This window comes from Loxodonta africana, chromosome 4 (genome assembly GCF_030014295.1).
Source record: "Loxodonta africana isolate mLoxAfr1 chromosome 4, mLoxAfr1.hap2, whole genome shotgun sequence".
Classification (NCBI taxonomy): Eukaryota; Metazoa; Chordata; class Mammalia; order Proboscidea; family Elephantidae; genus Loxodonta; species Loxodonta africana.
The window spans coordinates 13,576,961-13,596,928 of NC_087345.1; the positions used below are offsets into that span (position 1 = coordinate 13,576,961).

Sequence of the window (19,968 nt, forward strand, 5' to 3'; positions counted from 1 at the left end):
CTCCTTTCTCAGCTTTCAGTTTAGCAGTCCCATCTTCTGGTCCCCAGGTTGGGCCGGGCCCCTGTGATGAGCTGCCACAGCCCTATCCCCCACTATCACAGCACTTAGGACATTGTGTGGAGAGCCCTGAGTGCAGGGTGCCCAGGTCCTCCACTCTAGCCCAGCGTCCAGCACAGAGCAGCCCTCAGAGGACATCGCTTGAGTGAATGGAGGGGAGGGAGGCAGGGAGGGAAAGAATGAATGAACTCATAGGTGAATTCATTCAACAACTATTTATTGAGGGCCATATGCCCTCAATACAAGCACCAGTCTGGGCTCTACGGATACATCAGTTAAAAACAACAACAACAAAATTCCTTGCCCTTGTGGAGCTGACGTTCTGGGTATATTTATTCAATCTGTATGCGGAGCAAATAATCCAAGAAGATGGACTATATGAAGGAGAATTTGGCATCAGGATTGGAGAAAGACTTGCTAATAACCTGCAATATGCAGATGACGCAACCTTGCTTGCTGAAAGCAAAGAGGACTTGAAGCACTTACTGATGAAGATCAAAGACTACAGCCTTCAGTACGGATTACAGCTCAACATAAAGAAAACAAAAACCCTCAGGACTGGACCAAAAAGCAGATCATGATAAACAGAGAAAAGACTGAAGTTGTCAAGGATTTCATTTTACCTGGATCCACAATCAATGCCCACGGAAGCAGCAGTCAAGAAATCAAATGATGCATTGCATTGGGCAAATCTGCTGCAAAAGATCTCTTTAAAGTGTGAAAAAGCAAAGATGTCACTTTGAGACTAAGGTGTACCTGACCCAAGCCATGGTGTTTTCAATCGCCTCATATGCATGCGAAAGCTGGACAATGAATAAGGAAGACTGAAGAAGAATTGATGCCTTTGAATTGTGGTGATGAAGAATATTGACTCTACCATGGACTGCCAGAAGAATCAACAAATCTGTCTTGGAAGAAGTACAGCCAGAATGCTCCTTAGAAGCAAGGATGAAGAGACTTGGTCTCACGTACCTTGGATGTGTTATCAGCAGGTACCAGTTCTTGGAGGACATCATGCTTGGTAAAGTTGAGGGTCAATGAAAAAGAGGAAGACCATCAAAGAGATGGAGAACACAGTGGCTGCAACAATGGGCTCAAACATAGTAAGGACTATGAGGATGGCACAGGACAGGACAGCTTTTCGCTCTGTTGTACATGGGGTTGCTATGGGCTGGAACTGACTTGACGGCACCTAACAACAACACCAGGAGACAGACAAAAACAACAAACAAAAAGACTAGGGTCAAGGATGAGGGGTTACATGTTGGCGCTGGGGATCTGGTTGGGGATGGCCAGTGGGTAGAAGAGGCCTCAAAGGCAGGGGGACATTGAGCAGAGCCATGGAGGAGGTGGGGAGTCGCTGTGTGGGTATCTGGGGAAGAGCAGTCCTAGCACAGGCCACAGTGGGAGCAAAGGCCTGGTGAGGGAGCCTGCTTGGCACAGTCAAGGACAAGTGAGCAAGGGGCCAGGGCGCTTGGAGTGAGGTGAGGGAAGGGATGAGGTTGGAGGGGAGAGGGGTCAGAGCACATAGGGCCTTGCAGGTTGTTGTAAGGACTCTGGCTTCTCCAACAAACACCAAGGGAGCTACCGAAAGGAGCAGCAGACTCCCTCTCCCCACTGACCTATCAGATCAGAGTGTGGGGTGCTGGTGGCTGGCACAGCCTCAGGCCCCTTGCCCTGAGTGGGTTCCTTCCTCCTGGCTACAAGTGGTGCCCTGGCAGAAGCTGGCACATGTCCAATAAAGCAGAGGAGAAATGTGATCTGACAATGGCTTTAAAAGGCCCACCCAGCTGCTGGGTGGAGAATGGGCTGTGGGGGGGCATGGTGGAAGCAGGGAGAAGATGAGAAGGCCATGATGACCACCCAAAAGATGGTGGTGGCTGGTCCAGATAGTAACGGCAGTGGAGATGGGGCTGGATGCTGGAGCTATGTTGAGGGTTAAGTCAAAGGAATGGACGTGGGATGTGGGAGGAAGAGGAGTTGAGGCTGACTCCAGGTTTGGGGCCTGAGGACCGGGGTGATGGCACAGCCCTCAGGGGAGATGGAAGTGGGAGTGGGTGTAGAGCGCAGTGCGGACATGTGGCATCTGGGATGTCTGGGGTACATCCCTGTAGCGTTGTTTAGTTAGGGCTCGGAGTCTGGGGCTCTGGAGATCGGAGTCTGGGCTGGGTGTGTAACATGGGTGGCCTCAGGGTGGAGATGGTCTGCGGACAGCAGGAGTGTGGTGGAGACCGATGATGGGTGGGAACTGACGGAGCTGCCCAGCCTTTCTACCCTTGTGGGTTGGGACCACTGGACTCGAGCCTCTGCCCTCAGGGAGCCTGGGCACAGCCAGGCAGGGGTGGTAGGGGACACATGGAGGAGACACAGGAGGAAGGGGATACGCTTCATGACAGGAGTGTCCCCTCAAGGTTCAGAGTGCTCTTTGCAGACAGGAGCTGTCAACCCAGATTGGCATGGCCACTCTACCAGGCCAGCTCAAATGGAAAAAGCCAAAACCGGGCCAAAGTCTGCCGAGGGCAGAGCCTGTGACCAGGAACAGGGACCAGGCCACAGGTGAGGGGACCAAGGCCGTGGCTGGGCTACGAGGGCCCCCCACTCTCTCTGGTCTGGCCAGGTCAGCAGAGGGCGCTGAGCAGCCGGGAGAGGCCGTCTGCTGCTTCTGCCACCATGAATGCCAAATAATCAGGGGCACAGTGCCGGGAGCCAAGCCAGGCAATGTAGGGCTGGACGCCAAGGCCAAGGACCTGGCCCTACCCACCTGGGGAGGTGGCTGCAGGCTGATGAGGCAGCCTGGCTTCCACTGCTGAAGTGGAAAGAATGAACCCCAGCCAAGGAGCACCCCTGCACCCTCATCCCAGGAGAGGCCTGCAGTTCCCCCACCCTCCCCCGCCAGTTAGTGCTCCCCTCCCAGCACCGCCACACTGAATGCTGCCCACCATCTGTGGCCCCAAGTGAACTCTTACTCATTCTTCAAATATCCATCACTCCCTCTTCTGGGAAGTCTTCTCTAAGTGCACGATGGTGCTCCTGTCCCCCTGCCTCCATTAAAAAAGGGGTCCCACTGGCCTATCACTCCTTGGCCCATGTGTCTCTCTGCAGGGCCGATGTTGTACCTGAATCTTCTTTGGAACCCTCAGTGGATGCTACTTTGGATGAATGAAGGAATGAGTGAATGAATGAACAAATGCACATGGCCCACTCCCTTGATCTGCTGTCTCTCCCAGGAACCCCCCCCCTTTTACAGAATCAAACTTGACCCCAGAGAGGCTACCTTCGCCCTGCCCCACTCGCACACATTTCTCTTCTCACTGTCCCTGCTGCTCCTTCCTGTTCCTGAGTTAGGTTCTCACCAGATGTTCTAGCCAGATGTTCTCCACTCACTCCACCCTGTCCTTCTCGGGAAGGAGCAGCCACAGGGAAACCAAGCCTCTCAATGTCATCTCCCCTCTTCTCTGCCTCACCTCCCTCCTTCCCTCCCTTGCTTCCCCATTGAGGCCCCTTCAGGGCAGCCTGGGAGCCTGCTGTGGGTGCCATGGATAGACACAGCCTGAAGTCCAAGGTGTGGCCTGGGCAAGGATTCAGCCTCCTCATAGCCTCCACTGGCTACCCCCAAGCCCCAAATAAACACACTCTAAATGAAAATGCAGTGTTTATCATGCAAGCTCAGTTTCAAAGCAATCTGCCAGCCCCCCTCACATCCCTGGGACAGGTTATTCAACCCCTCTCTGCCTCAGTTTTCTCATCTGTAAAGCAGGCATCATAACAGCACTGTGTGGAAAAGAATTTAACTTTGTCTAAAGAGAGGTTTTGCCCTCAGTTTCTGGGAGGTAATCTCTAAGGCCTGGGAATGTCATATCTGAGTGTCTTTGTTTGCCTGGGGACCTTGGCCCATGCATGATAGTAACAACATGACTGAGAATAAGAGCTTTGGATCATATGGTATCTGCTCAACTTCTGGAGGGACTAGAGGCTGAGGTCAGCCACATGGGCAGTCGACCAAATCTATGTGATGCAGTGCCAATAAAGATGAGACACTGAGGCTCAGGTGAGCTTCCTTGGTTGGCAACACTCCATGCATGTAGTCACACATGACAGGAAAGTAACACTGTCCGAACTCCACGAGGAGAGGACGCTGAAAGCTCCACATCTGGGACTTTCCTCGCCTCTGCCCCATGCGCCTTTTCCCTTGGCTAATTTTACTCTGTCTCTTTTCACTGTAATAAACCATAACCATGAGTATAACAGCTTCCCATGAGTCCTTCTAGCAAATTATTGAATTTAAAGGTGGTCTTGGGGACCCCTGACCCTGCAATTGGTGTCAGAAGTGAAGGCAGTCTTTCAAACTGCCCCTTAACTCTACGGGTACCAAGATCTCAGGGCTGATACAAAGATGGAAGGATGCGGCCCATGTGAAGCACAGTGATGGGCTGGTAGCAAGCACTTGGTGAATTTTAGCCATTTATCATTATTATTATTATTAAATCCCTAGAGTGTGTGAGAAACTCACCTCCTGTCTCCTCCGAACATGCAGCCCCCTCTCCAGTCACTGCTCCTGGGAAACGTTCCCCCATTCCACCTCGGCACACACCAGCCCCTCTGCCAGGAACACCTTCCTCCCACCCCCCACATGCACTTGGTGAATGTCTTCCAAAACCAGCTTGATGTTGCCACCTCTGAGATGACGTCCCTGATGCTAAGCTCTTTATATGGCACTTCGTATTTATAAAACCGTATAGAAATGGGTCTCATTGACCCCATTTCAGAACTGGGGAAACAGAGGCCCAGAGAGGAACACAGCTTGCCCAGGGTCCAAAGCAGTTAAGTGGAGCCACTGGGACTAGCACCTGGGGTTGTCAGTTCCAAGCAAAACTTTGGTTCCCTGTCCTATAGCCAGGGGCCTACACTGAACTTCCCCACAGCCTGTTCCCCTGACAAGTCACCCATTCCCTGGTGACTCTGGGCAGGGATGTGGCATCTGAGGACAAAGTTGTCCCTCCTGTAAAATGTGAGGGCTTGACAAATGGACAGTATTTGCCTCCCTGTCTGTGACCCCCTGGCCTGGGAGCACCTCATCCACCTCTCTGTCTGCCCTCCCCCAACCCCCCCACAGGCCCAGCCCACATAGAGGCAGGTTACTGCTGAAGCAGGGACTGTGAATAAGAGGGAGTTCTGGGGAGGGTGAGTGGCCCAGGCCAGGCTCAGTCCTCAGGGTCTGCCTCGAACTCCCTTCCACAGCCTGGGCCAGGGGTGTGCAGTGGCCAGGCACAGATGTGGGCCAGCTACTGCAGTGGCCTGGGCTGAGACAAGAGCGGCTTCGGTGGCTCAGGCCTTGGCAACAACTGTCCTAATTTCCTACTGGAGGAAAAAAAAAAAAAGCACTTGTCATAGTTAAATGGCTCAATGGGCTTTAGGGGGACTGCAGCAGTTTGAGAGGTGTATAAGCCAGGAGAGGCCAGGAGTTCGCTGGTGTCAGGAGGGGGCACATTTGGAAATAATCTAGCCCCATCTTACAGAGGCCCAGAGAGGGGCAGTGACTTATGAAAGGTCACACAGCAAGGAACCAGAACCTAGAACTCACAGTCTTGGGCTTCCTTCCTCCCTCCCCAGCCTTCCCCTCCAACTCAAAGGATGAGTGGCCAGGACAGGACCTGCAGGACATATTTTTACAAGGTTCTGTGAAGAGCACCATGACTCCCAGGTTCCCCATCTATCCTGGACCAAGCTGAGAATCACTCATCCAATGCTTTGTAGAAACTGAGGTCCAGAGACAGCAAGGAACTTCTGAGGTCACACAGTAGGTTCGTGGAGAGCTGAGACCACAGTTTGTGCCCCTGACAACCCAACTGGGTCTTTCTGGTTGATCATGTTGAGGCTTTGCAGCCTCCTCTGTATATTTTAAACTGCAGGCAGCCACCGCACTCCCCACAGCTTTACAGTTAATAACACTATAATTGGACTTTGCCTCTTAACTCTCTAGCTTGCCATCTAGTGGTGAAGCTGAGAGCTACAGGCTATTGTTGAATGATTTCCAAGACAGGTGCTCTCAAGATAAATGGAAGGACTTTGAACATTTTGGGAAAATTTACCTAAGGAAAAAAAAGGAGGCAACCACTCCTTCTATAAAATGAGAGGGCTAGACAAATGGCCTTAAAAGGCTTCACCTGCTCTAACAGCTTAAATAACAGCTTAAGGCTCCTGTTATTAATTAAATTATTCGTAAGTATGAATTTATCTTAAGGTTTCTTTCCAGGTGGAATGTTGTGCAGTTTCTAAAATGGGGGCGGAGGTGGGAGGGCTGCCATTGGTTATATTTTGGATCCCAGAGGGTTACTGCATCTCCTCCAACACTGTTGTTGACTGAGAGCGGGAGTCAGGCTCTGGAGTGGGAAACACACACCTCCAACCCAGGACCGCACTGGGCCTCCCAGAGGTGCTATTGGCAGAAGGAGGCCCCAGAGGAGAGACTCCCAGCTCCTCCTGGTCTTTCTGGGTCACTGGGCCTCCGTAATTGGAGCCTCCAGGAGCACAGGGGATGGTGGTGAAGGGTCAATCCCTGTCCTTCTCTTGAGAACAGGCAGGCCGGTGCTGAGGGCGGTGCAGAGTGACCTCCACAGCCAAGCAGCGGCTTAATGAGCTCCTCACCCAGCGGGAGAGAGAAGGAAGAGGGGGTGGGGCAGGAGACACGCACCCACACACCCCTTCCTGTGTGCACACCCATGTGGTCTCTCGTGGACACCCTCAGATCCTCACACCCACACACACCCATGTCACATGTCCAAACCCCACCCAGAGATACACATGTCCTGTGCCCAGAGCTTCCCCCCTCTTAGATTGTCTCTGGCTCAAAAGCCATGTCTCACTGGTCAGATCACATGACCCAATGGGAGGCTTAGGATATGGGGTCACGTATAGTTTTTTCCATCTGTATAGTGACAATAGCTCCACCTCAAAAGAGATTGTGGAGATGAAAAGCCTTTGGAAACGACAATGCTGGGCACATGCCAGAGGTTGTTGTTATAAGATAACCTCTCTTAATACTCGCTGGGCGGATGGGTAGATGCATAGATGGGTAGTTGGATGGATGGGTAGGTGGATGGATGGATAGGCGAGTGGGTAAATGGACCTACAGGTGGATGGTTGAGTGAGTGGCTGGTGGGTGGATGGCTGAGTGGGTAAATAGATAGGTAAGTGGGTAGATGGACAAAAGGACAGGTGGGCAAGTGGACAGATGGGTGAATGGGTAGTGGATGGACGTATGGGTGGATGGGTGAGTGGGTGGATGGACGTATGGGTGGATAGGTAAGTGGATGGATGGGTGGATGGATGAGTGGGTGGATAAATGGGAGAGTGGGTGGATGGACGTGTGGGTGGATGGGTGAGTGGGTGGATGGACACATGGGCAAGTTGGTAAGTGGATAGATGGGTGGATGTGTAAGTGGGTGGATAAATGCGAGAGGAGGTGGATAGACGTTGGATGGGTGAGTGGGTGGATGGACGTATGGGTGGATGGGCGAGTGGGTGGATGCACGTATGGGTGGATAGGTAGGTGCGTGGATGGGAAGCTAGAGTTCTAAGTCAGTTGGGACAAGTGCGAGGCCTGGGGACTCACACCCTAGTGGAATGCTCCATGATGCCCTCTCTCAAGCCAAGCAGCGTCTTTTCACACGTTCCCACCCTGGCAGCCTGTGAACTGTCCCCCAAGGAACCTTTTGTCCCTGAAAAGCCAGACTCCCCAGCATGCTGCGATCTGAGTTCTTTGGGAGCTCAGAGGCAACAGGGCCGTCTCCAGCATCTTCTTCCCAAATGCTCGGCCATGAGCTCCAAGGGAGCAAGCCCACATTGGTGGGCTGCCATAGGCTCCCCCATGCCCTGAAGAGGCACTTGAAGGTGTTAGTCAGTCTTTTTTGAGTGAGTGAATGTGGGGTCAGCTGGGTGGGCCAGGAATGGGGAGCTGAGCAGGCAGACTCACTGGGCACACGGTTGATAGCTTTGAGGGGCCTCAGGACACGCACGGTGCGGATGGCCGACAGGTTGATGTTCTGAAGGTCCAGGGAGTACTCGACCATTCTGCGGAGAGAGGGGAGGAGAGACCAGTAAGGGACATGGCAGGATGGGTGGCTGGGCCATGGGTGGTCCACAGGGGTCTCCAAGCACCCACAGAGTGCTTGGGAAAGGTAAGAAAAGGGGTCAGAATCCTGGCTCTGCCTCAGTCAGCATGTGACCTTGGGTTGTTCTCTCTGTCTCCTCCTCTGTAAAATGGAAGTGGTAGCATCTACCCCGTAGACTGCTGGGAAGATTCCAGGACACACAGGGGGTTGGGAGGACCAACAAAGACGCCCAAGAGGAGGAGACTAAGTCCCGGAGGGATCCTCTGGCTGACCCCAGAGGACACTGGGCATTCAGTCCCAGCATCAGGGGTTGTAATGCCCTCATTGCCCCAAACCCTCATGAGCCAGGGTTAGAAGCCCTGACTTATAGATGAGAAGACAAGGTTCAGAGAGGGGACATTGGGTGCCTCAGGTCACACAGTGGATGGGTAGAGGTGTAGAGCCAGGGTCACACCAGATCTAGCCCTCTCTCCCTGCTTCCCCAGCCTCCGAACTCCACCTGGGGCTCACGCCAGACCACATCTCCAGGGACCTGGCAGGCACACTGTACTTTGTGGTTTTTCCTCCCTGACCCCATTGACGGAAACCCTGGTGGTGTAGTGGTTAAGTGCTACGGCTGCTAACCATGATAAGGGTATGGTTGGAAACTCTACGGGGTAGTTCTACTCTGTCCTGTAGGGTTGCTATGAGTCAGAATTGACTCGACAGCACTGGGTTTGGTTTTTGGTTTTTGGACCCCTTTGACTGCAGGAACAGCCCACTCTCCTTCCTAGGCATGTCAGCTCCCCTCCATCACACCTGCCCAGCAAGCCCACTGTGGAGACGCCCAGGCTCCCGCCTCACTGGCTCCCTGCACTGCCTGCCTCCAGGCTTTGCTCATGCTGACTCTTCTGCCTGGCACACCCTTCCCTCATCTCTGGCCATGAAACCCTACCCACGCTTTAAGGCTCTGTGCAGATGCCCCTGGGGTCCTTGTGTCCATGATGCACTAGGCTAGTCTGGGTGCTACAGACCCAAGGATGACTCAACCCAGCTCCTAATCCCGAAGCACCAGTTGGGCAGAGGAGAGATTCAAAGCAGCCCTGGAGCCCTCCTCACTGCCCTAGTTCTCTTCCTTGGGGCCTCATCAAACAGATCCACCCCCTCATCCACATACACCCAGCCCTGAAGCTCTTTGGAGACAGTTTGCCTCCCCCAGAAAGTCTTCCCAGATCTCCCACAGGAGGCAAATCTCGAGGGTCCCACCTCTGTGGTTTCTTGTGCTCAGGTCAGATCCTACCATGCTCAATTGCTACTCCCCTCACCCCAAAAGACAGAACTCCGCAATCTGGGGGAGGTGCCAGGGCCTACAGCCCCAACCTGGCCCTGGGCGCCCTGCGGGCTAGAACCTTTCTCTCCCAGCCCCCCACCCCAAAGCCCCGACACTGCTGCCAGCTCCACCTGTCAACCACAGTCAGCAGGAAATGAAGGCTTTTCCTACAGACGGTGCAAACCTGTCCGATTGTTGTGAAGCTGCCCGCCCCCTCCCACTGCTTGCAGAGTAATTGAGCGAAAGCCCCTTGGCCTGGAATGCCTCCATCCATTCCCCGGCTCACTGAAGTGCAGGCTCAGCTCCTGTGGGCTTTCTCTCTGACACACACACACACACACACATTCACACACCTGCATACAGGCACGAGCATACACATCCTCATACACAGCACACTCCTACCGACCCCAAATTCAGATGAGGAGGAGTAACCAAAAAAGTGGCAGAGACCTAGAACTAGAGACAGAGGCCTGGGAGGCAAGGGTGGAGGAAGAGCAGGAGGGAGGGGAAGAGCCAGGGCAGCAGCTCAGAAGAGAGGGTGACGTGGGGGTGCGGGCCAGCGGCAGCGGGAGGGGGCAGCGAGGGAGCGGTCGGGTAAGGATTTTGCGCGTGGGTGAGCCAAATTGTCATTTTCATATTTTGTAGAAAGAGCTCTCCAGGCAGCCAGGGAGATGTGTGTGACGGAGGCGCAGCGGGGGTGGCACACACTGGCACACAAACAGGCGCTCCCACTGGCACACACGTCCCACAGGCCTAGGAGAGTCACCCCACGGCAGGCAGCCAGGCCCAGCTACAGACAGCCCCTCCTCCCCACACCCTGCCCCATGCCCCACCCCCACCCCACCCAACTGTATCCTCTTCCACCAGCCCCTGGGGAGAGCTGAGTCGCCAGAGGCTCAGTTTATGCTTTGCTGGGTGCACTGGAGGTGGGGGTTCCAGGGCCACCCCAGACTGAACCTGGTCCTGCAAGAACCCAGCTCTGGCAAGGGGCACAGCGGCAGGGCTGGGGAAAGCTCAGGGCTGTCCACAGCAACCAGTGAGGGGGTGCTTCTAGGAGGAAAGAGCTGACTTCCGTCAAGGCTGACTTCCTGGGACAGAGAGAATGACGATGTCATTCACCAAGGCGGGGAGGCAGAGTTGTCTGAAGGTAGGTGTTATGGTGCTATGTCCTCCAAAAATACGTGCTGTAAATCCTAACCCCTATGCACGTGGATAGCAGCCCTAGTGGAGAAACATTCAAGTTCTCATCTGTTAACCAAAAGGTCAGGGTTCAAACCCACCAGCGGGAGAAGAGACCAGGAAAAGATTACAGCCTAGAAGGATAACAAAGATTACAGCCTACTGGGAAGCCTCATGAGCACAATTAAGTAAAGTTTCCTCATGAGCATAATTAAGTGTCCTGGAATTCCAGAACACTTTACTGTGCTCATGAGGAACCTTTACATAGATCAAGAGGCAGTTGTTCGGACAGAACAAGGGGATATTGATGGGTTTAAAGTCAGGAAAGGTGTGGGTCAGGGTTGTATTCTTTCACCATACCTATTTAATCTGTATGCTGAACAAATAATCCGAGAAGCTGGACTATATGAAGAAGAACGGGACATCAGGATTGGAGGAAGACTCATTAACAACCTGCGTTATGCAGGTAACACAACCTTGCTTGCTGAAAGTGAAGAGGACTTGAAGCACTTACTGATGAAGATCAAAGACCACAGCCTTCAGTATGGATTACACCTCAACATAAAGAAAACAAAAATCCTCACAACTGGACCAATGAGCAACACCATGATAAACAGAGAAAAGATTGAAGTTGTCAAGGATTTCCTTTTACTTGGATCCACATCAACGGCCATGCAAGCAGCTGTCAAGAAATCAAGAGATGCATTGCATTGGGCAAATCTGCTGCAAAGGACCTCTTCAAAGTGTTGAAGAGCAAAGATGTCACCCTGAAGACCAAGGTGCGCCTGACCCAAGCTGTGGTATATTCAATCACATCATATGCATGTGAAAGCTGGACAATGAATAAGGAAGACCGAAGAAGAATTGATGCCTTTGAACTGTGGTGTTGGCGAAGAATATTGAATATACCATGGACTGCCAAAAGAACGAACAAATCTGTCTTGGAAGAAGGGCGGCCAGAATGCTCCTTAGAGGCAAGGATGGCGAGACTGCGTCTTACATACTTTGGACATGTTGTCAGGATGGATCAGTCCCTGAAGAAGGACATCGTGCTTGGCAGAGTACAGGGTCAGCGGAAAAGAGGAAGACCCTCAACAGGGTGGATTGACACAGTGGCTGCAACAATGAGCTCAAGCATAACAACGATTGTAAGGATGGCGCAGGACCGGGCAGTGTTTCATTCTGTTGTGCATAGGGTCGCTATGAGTCGGAACCGACTCGACGGCATCTCAACATCAGCAACAACAACAGGAAGCCCTTTGGGGCAGTTTCTACTCTGTCACATGGGGTTGCTTTGAGCTGGAATCAGTTCAATGGAACACAACAACATACATGTGGATATAATCCCATCTGGGAATACAGTTTTCTTTGTCATGTTAATGAGGTTGTATGAGTGTAGGGTGTGTCTTAAGCCAATCACTTTTGAAATACAAAATGAGCAGTTTAGACACGGGAGCAAGTACAGACAGGGGAAGATAGATGCCAGGCCACATGAAGAACACTACGGAACCAAGGAACAGAACCTGAAAAGAGACAAGGGCCTTCTCCCAGAGCCCATACAGAGAGAAAGCCTTCCTCTAGAGCCGGCGCCTTGAATTTGGACTTCTAGCCTCCTAGATTTAACGAATCTCTGTTCATTCAAGCCGCCCACTATATTTCTGTTAAAGCAGCGCTAGGAACTAAGAGAGCAGGACTGGAAGAAATGAATCCCTAAGCCAGCGCCTCCCTGTGCAGAGCCTGGACTCACTTGGGCTCAGATCTGGACACCGGTGAGGCAGGCAGCCTCAGAGCCCAACCCTTCTAAGAAACACCTGCCCTGGCTTATCCTCCTACACTGGGAAAAATAGGCTCCACGTTCTTCTTAAATTGTCCTTGACAAGATAATCACAGGATGGGCCATAGAGGGCCTCAACCCACCTCTGGATGGAGACTTAACATCCTAATGGAAGAAAGGCAACCTCTCCCTCCGCCCCAGAGAACTGAACCCTGCTCTAAAGAAAATACATCTCATCCCCAAGGTCTGAGCGTCTCCATGAAGGTCAATTCTGAACACTGACGATGAATTTACATTTCCTTGTCCGCTCTCTGTAAAAGCCCACCTCCTCAAGTTGCCTGCAAGCAGTCTTGGAGGCAACAGCCCTGATTGCTCCTTTCCTTGTCCAATGAAATAAAGGCATCTTTCTGATCTCCCACCTTGGCCTCTTGTTATTGGCTGTAACAAGTCATTCTGAGCAAAACCTGGGGTTTTCACCCGACAACACCAGCATGATCTTGAACAAGCCACTGCACCTCTGGGTCTCCATTTCCTGGGTAAAATCATGCCTACCTCAGTGTTCTTGTAGGTTACTAACCACTGATGCTAGGCACCTCACGAATCCCAGAGTTAGCACCATCTTGTGGATGAAAAACTGAGGCTCAGAGAGTTGAAGTGACTTGTCCAAAATCATATCACAAGCTCGTGGCAGAGGCTGGACTAGGAGGCCCACGCTCTTGACCGCTATACAATGGGAGAGGACGCATTGGCGGCACATAGCACACTACACACCTGGCACAAGGCAGGTGGCGCTCTTCACCTCTTCTTGTCTAACTATTGATATAACATAAAGACCTGATGCCATTTGAGGGACCCCCCTAAAGGAAAACAGGTCGCAGCAATGGGCCTTTGTAGCTGACAGACTGTTAGAGTCCACCCCTCCATTCATCAATAACAGCCTGCTGGCCGCCATGCCAGGGGCCCTTCTAGCTGCCGAGGCCCCGCCTCATCCACTGGCTCAAGAAGCAGCAACAGGCTGGTCCCAGGAAAGGGATGGCCACTGATGGGACAAGGGCAGGCACCCAACCACAGGCAGTCTTGTGGGAGAGGCTCAACAAATACGAACAAAAGTCATAGGCTGTAAGCCATATAGGCTTCCTCTGTGCCTGGCGTGGAGGAAAGGAAAGGAGTGGGTCTGTGGGAGCAAGACGGGAACGGGGGAATAGAGACAATGTGGGAAGCGTGACCCGTTCGCATGCCATGAAGTTTGACAATAGACATAGATGCTTAATAGATGGATAGATGGATGGGTAGAGAATTCAAATTATTTACCTGTGTTAACCCATTTGAGCCTCCCCACATTCTATGGGAGACTCTTAGGACCACCTCCTGCCTGGTCCCTGACTCCCCTGGCCCACCTGCCACTCAGGTTCCATCTTCCCTCTTCAGGGTAACCTATAGATCCTAGTCTGAGACTATTGTTTTTTATAATATTTTATTGTGTTTTTGATGAAAGTTTACACAGCAAGTTAGGTTCCCATTTGGCAATTTCCACACAACTGATCAATGACTTTAGTTATATTCTTCACATTGGGTCAACGTTCTCTTTAATTGCATTCTGGTTGTTTCATTTCCAGTACTCTAGTTTCCCTGCCCCCTTATCTTCTCATTTTTGCTTTGGATTAAATGTTGACCTTTCAGACTCATACAGATGATTTGTTTGTTTGTTTGTTTTTTGAGTAGAGCACAGGTCTAATTGGTAATATCCTTTATTTTTGTGTGTCACTCTGCTTTTCTGCTAAATGATGACCTCAGGAATAGTTTTGGTTGAAGGTTTAAAGAGCATCTCAGGGCGATAGTCTCATCGAGTCTTCTGATGAGACCATTGGTTCTTAATTAAGTGAGCGCCACCAACCATGGCCCCACGCCCAGGATAGGATGTCCTTCTGTAACAAGGGACAAGAAGGAAACTTCCACAAACACCCTGCCTCTCTCTTCTGTCTGATCCTTAAGGTCACATCCTCCCTCAAGCCTCTTCTCACTCCCTCTCTGGACCACAAGGCAGAACTCACCCCTCTCTGCTCTGGCTCCTTCCACACCCTGTTCATACCTCTCTCCCGTTGGGGTCCCCCCAAAGCAGACCCTGAACCAAGGACTCTGGAGCATAGTTTATTTGGGGGGATGATCCCAGAAAGCACAGTGAGGGAGGTGGAAAGTGACAAAAGTCAAGGAAAAGCTGCTAAGGAGCAGATTACCACTGTGGGCAACTGGGGCACAATCCCACGGGGGGACACTCTGAGAGACTGTGTGGAGCATACCATAGAATTGGACCACCAGAGGGTGGGAGGCTGAGGCATTAGCCACTGGCTCCCTCTCCCACTGGTTGAGGGACAGCTCCCCAAGGTGCTGGAGAAAGCCCCCAGGCAGAGGTGACAGGTGGGAGGCTGTCTGTGTACAGAGAACTGTCTGCAGGGCAGGAGATACTTGGATGGCATGAGGGAATGTGGGCCAGGATACCAACAGCACCGGCCAATACAGTGCTCCCTATAGGGCACTGTTGGGCACTGCATTTGCACCTCTCTCCTCCAAAGGCCTCATCTTACTCCTTCACACACCCCCAGCAGCAAGCCTGGCATCTGATACACAGTAACCACTCAGGAAAATATTTAGCATGGCTAAGGCATCCCATTTTTTGCTGAAGGCCACCTGTGATGGAAGAAACTATCTTCTTCACACTTCCTCCTCTTCCCACCCTGGATGACAGCTGTGGGAGCTGGGTCCCCCATCCTCTGAGAGAAGGTGAGGGAGGGGCTGTTCTGTGGGTGACTAACCACTAGGCTGACTTCCCTCAAGCCCCGAATAAGACATCACTTGCGAGAGTGAGAAATTAATCCCTAATTACACACTTACTTTATCACACAGTTTCAGCGCTAAAAGTCTTTAAAAAAAAAAAAAATCAACAAAAACTTCCACTACCTCCTGCCAGCTCCGAGCGCCTAATTAGGTAATTTTGCCTTAAAGTGAGCACTTCTGTCCTGAAATCACCCCAGGAGGAGTGCTGAACCTAGTTCCTGGACTGTCATCTGGGGAGAGGGGCCTGAGAGCTCCGTGGCGGCCATCCTGGGGTAGGCGCTGTGCCAGGGCTGCATAGGAGGGTGGCCATTGACTCTTCAGGGCATACCCCCACTTATTCCAGCCAAGGAGCTTCTCCTCCCCACCTCCAGTCCCCCTGGCTCCCAGGAGAGGGCCAGAGACCCAGGTATGTTCAACCTGGGAACGTCATACCCCTAGGTGCCATGATTGGTCCAGGATGACCATGTGACTCCAGGTGGGCCAGTGAGGGGCAGCCCAGCCATTAAGCTGAGACTGCTGGGAAAATGATGCTCTCTCGTTGAGCCGCTGCCCAGAAACCTGGAGGCCCTGGTAGCCACGTTGTCTCCGCTGTGGCCTCAGACTTTTGCCAACATACAGGAAGGCCAAGATAAAAGCTGCAGAGACAGGATCCTGACCATATGGTTGGAGCACCTGCCTCTAGCTGAACCCAAATCCCAGCTCTGTTCTCTGTTCTTTTCAGTTATATGAGCCAACCCACCACCTTTGTGGCTTGGGGGCCATTCGAATTGAGTTTTTGTCATTTGCGACTCAGCGGCCTGGCTGGTTCTGAAGGATTTCCTGAGCACTTCCTATGTGCCAGGCACTTTACACATCTATCCTCAGCATGGGCGGATTACCCAACAGGTAAGGTAAGCTCTCTGCTTACCCTGCTTACCAGATCATCTGTAGTGAACAATTTCACTTTTTTTCACCACATCAAAGATTCTGCTTCTCTAGGTAAGGCTGACATCTGTCTCCCTACCAACCTCACAGCACCTTCTTACAGAATCAAAGCCTCTTCTCAAAGTTACAGTCCCAGACAGGGGCGGATGACCAGTAAGCAAGGTAAGCACAGGTTTACTTGTGCTTACTTACTAATATGTAGTGAACAATTTCACATGTGTTGCACCACATCTTTAATGTGAAATTGTTCACTACAGATTAGTAAGTAAGCACAAGTAAACCTGTGCTTACCTTGCTTATTGGGTCATCTGCCCCTGATCTTCAGATAATCTTCCCACAGTAGAATCATGATATCTGCTGCCGCTGAGGAAAGTGAGGCTCAGAATGATTACGCAATTTGCCCAAGTCACACAGCCAGGTAGTGGGGGATCCAGGAGTTCTGTGTGATCTACTCCCCTACTCCCGACCCATCAGCCCTCAGCAAGGCAAGGAGCAGGCCAGGCCACCTTCTATCTTGTAAGCACCCCCTTCAGCTGCAACATAAAATCAAGGCCAGCATCCCTGGGGGGCAGTGTTGTCCAATGATTAGAGCATGGCACCAGCCTGCCTGGGTTCCAATCCCAACTCAGCTGCTTACATGCTGTGTGATCTTGGGCAAGTCACTAAACCAACTTCACAGGGGTGTGGACAGGATTAAATGTTCACATACATAGTCAGCGCTTAGAACACTGGTACAAGTAAGCGCTAAAGAAGCGTGAGCTATTATTAAACCAGAGCCTCCTCTGCTGCCTCAGTTCACATGCGCCCAGGAATCACGTGAGGACTGTTTAACCTTTTCTTGGATCCCACCACCTCCCAGAAAAAACCAGGCAGTAAGGCCTCCAGAAGCTTACCACGGTCCCCTCGCGGCCCTCATCTCCTAGCACTGCCCACGACTTGCCCCACCTCCAGGAACACCAGGCATCTCCAGTTCCCAGGATGCACCGGGCTGTTTCTGCCCTACCTGCCTTTGCATTCACCAGTCGGCATGCATTTCTACAGATCCAGGCCCCCGCCCCTGGGCAGAGTGGCTTTCTCTGCCTTGTGTCCACTGTGCCCCCACCAGGGCACCTCTGGCTCTGAGACATACCCTGTACAAGCCCCCATTCCTCCAGGCAGAGGCTGGCTCAGAGCCCCAGCTCAGTCCCCAGCACCAAGCCCAGGGCCTGGCTTAGAGGTAGGCACCCCATCTGAGCTTGTCAAATAAATAACTTGAGGGACAAGATCAGCTTAGAGATGGCAAGAAGCAACATAAAATGACTGAGATTCACCGTCTTTCCAGGAAATACCCCGCCCAGGAGATGATTTCTATGTGGTGCCGATAAAAATAGGGTGTTTCCTCAATCTTTGCAAGGGGCCCACGGGGGCTTTCTTAAAATGTAATTTAAGATGTAGCTAATGGAAAAAGGGAAGCTGAGATTCTGGAAACTGCAGATCAGCTGTCAGGAGGCAGTTGCGATGACTCATGCTTGTGTTGGTTGGTAACCAGATCGCCAGCCTTTGCCAACGGATGTCCCGGCACCGAGCACGTAGTAGGTGTTCATGGGAGGAGAGAGGGAGAAAGGAAGGAAATTGTGGAAAGAAAGAATTAAGGAGTAATGATAGTAAAACTTGACCTTGGCCAGCAATTTATAATTTATGAATCATTTTCACCCAGGGATCTTCACACAAATCTTAGGAGGCCAGAAGGACAAAGGTTACTAGGCCCATCTGACTGATAAACTGACACTTAGACTCCAGCTCAGGGCATGTTCAGAATGAACGCGGAGCTTGAAGGAAGAACCCCTAGTGGACCACAAAGTCAAAGAAAGGGCTTCATAGACTCCAAACCAAAACACCACACCAGTTGCCATCCAACTCATGGCGACCTCATGTGTGTCAGAGTAGAAATGTGCTCCATAGGGTTGTCAGCGGTTGATTTTTCAGAAGTAGATTGCCAGGTCTTTTTTTTGTGGCTATCTCTGGGTGGACTCGAATCTCCGACCTTTCAGTTAGAAGCTGAGCGTGTTAACTGTTTGCATCACCCAGGAAACAAACCCCAGGCAGGTAGAAATGGTAAAGCTCTGGGAATCTCAGTGGCAGAAGACCCTGAACCTCCTCTACAAGCCTCCATTCAGGTGACTCCACTCCAATGACTATTTCTGGGTAGGGTTGCTAAATAAAATACAGGACACCCAGATAAGTTTGAATTTCAGATAAATAATGAATAGTTTTACAGTATAAACTTACCTCAAATATTGCATGGCATATGCTAAAAAATTATTTGTTGTCTATCTGAAATCCAAATTTACGAGGTATCTTGTATTTTTATTTGCTAAATCTGGCAACCCTATCTCTGGGTCCTTGTGGTGCAATGGCTCACTTTTGTGTGGCCTTTCTCATCATGGTCTTGTAACCCATCACTTGGGTGGGACTGTACAAATAAGGTAATTGTGGCCCACCAAGGGGATTGGTCAGTTTTGCCATCCCACCGGGCTTAAAATGAGCCATCCCAGAGGTGGGAAAAGAGCTCACCACCACCAAGGACAAAGAGCCAAGAGGAGTATGTCCTTTTGGACCCAGGATCCCTGCACTGAGAAGCTCCTGAAATCAGAAGACCAGGAGAAACAGCTGTAACATGGAAGATGGCCAGAAGCAGAGGCAGAGAAGTGGTAGCAGCAGAGGCAATAGAACCAGGAGACCAGCAGGAGACAGCGCGGCCCACAGAGTGAGAAAGCTGAGTGTCTTCAGGCAGGAGGCTTGCTGGTGGAGTAGGGTGCCTCTGGGCACTTGGTGGAGCTAGGTTTGCCAACCCATAGAGCTAGAGCTGAGCACCTTCAGGCCGAGGCTTACTGGTGGAGTGGGGTGTCTCAGGGCACTTATTGGCAGAGCTAATATAGCTTTGGGACACTTGCCTGAGCAGGGCAAAGGCTGAGGGCCAGAGCGGCATGCCTGTGACCACAGCTAAGAGGCTGTCCTGATGGAAAAACTGTATCCTGATAATTCCCCAAACTGAATTATAACCTGTCACTTCCCTAATAATCCCCATAATTGGGAGTATTGTCTGTGAGTTCTGTGTGGCCATTGCAATGAATTATCAAACTCAGCAGAGAAGTAGAGAGTGCCGCGGGAGGGACCATTGGCATCAGAATTGGTAAAGATGACGGAAAGAGGAGTCACATCGGACCTCTGCCTCATAGGGATCAGCCTCGGGCTGTTGATACTGATCCTCTTTCCTCTTTGTGAAGTTAGAGGAGGTCAGACACCTCCCAGACACCATTTTTATGGTCCCTTCAGTCAGGTTTCTTGACTGGCCCCTGTAATGGGTTGAAGGGTGGCCCTCCAAAAGATATGTCTACCTGGAATCTGTGAATGTGACCTCATTTGGGGAAAAGGTCTTTGCAGATGGAATTAAGTTAGGGATCTCGAGATGAGATCATCCTGGATTATCCAGATGCACCCTAAATCCATTGACAAGTGTCTTTATAAAAAGAGAAGACACAGAAAAGGTGATGTGAAGATGGAAGCAAAGATCGAAGTGATGCACCAACAAGCCAAGGAACAAAAAGGCATGAAAGAGGTTCTCCCTCAGAGCCTCCAGAAGGAACCAACCCTGTTTGGATACACCCAGCACAGGAGAAGCGCTCAGTAAACATTTCATCATCGTAGCAATCCATGGGTTCATGCTGCCCCACCGCCCTTCTCAGCTTGGGGTAACAGCCATAGATTTTTCAGGGATCCACTCTTCTCCATTCTCAGGCCAC

General features: G+C 51.5%; 1 protein-coding gene across 1 annotated transcript in view; it reads right to left on the bottom strand.

The window, feature by feature from the left end:
- CACNA1I (calcium voltage-gated channel subunit alpha1 I) overlaps nucleotides 1-19,968 on the bottom strand; it is a 190,780-nt gene that overhangs the window by 88,507 nt on the left and 82,305 nt on the right. The window contains exon 5 of the mRNA XM_064283506.1: nucleotides 8,030-8,127. Coding sequence (XP_064139576.1) covers nucleotides 8,030-8,127 — 98 coding nt within the window. The remainder of the gene's footprint in view (nucleotides 1-8,029; nucleotides 8,128-19,968) is intronic.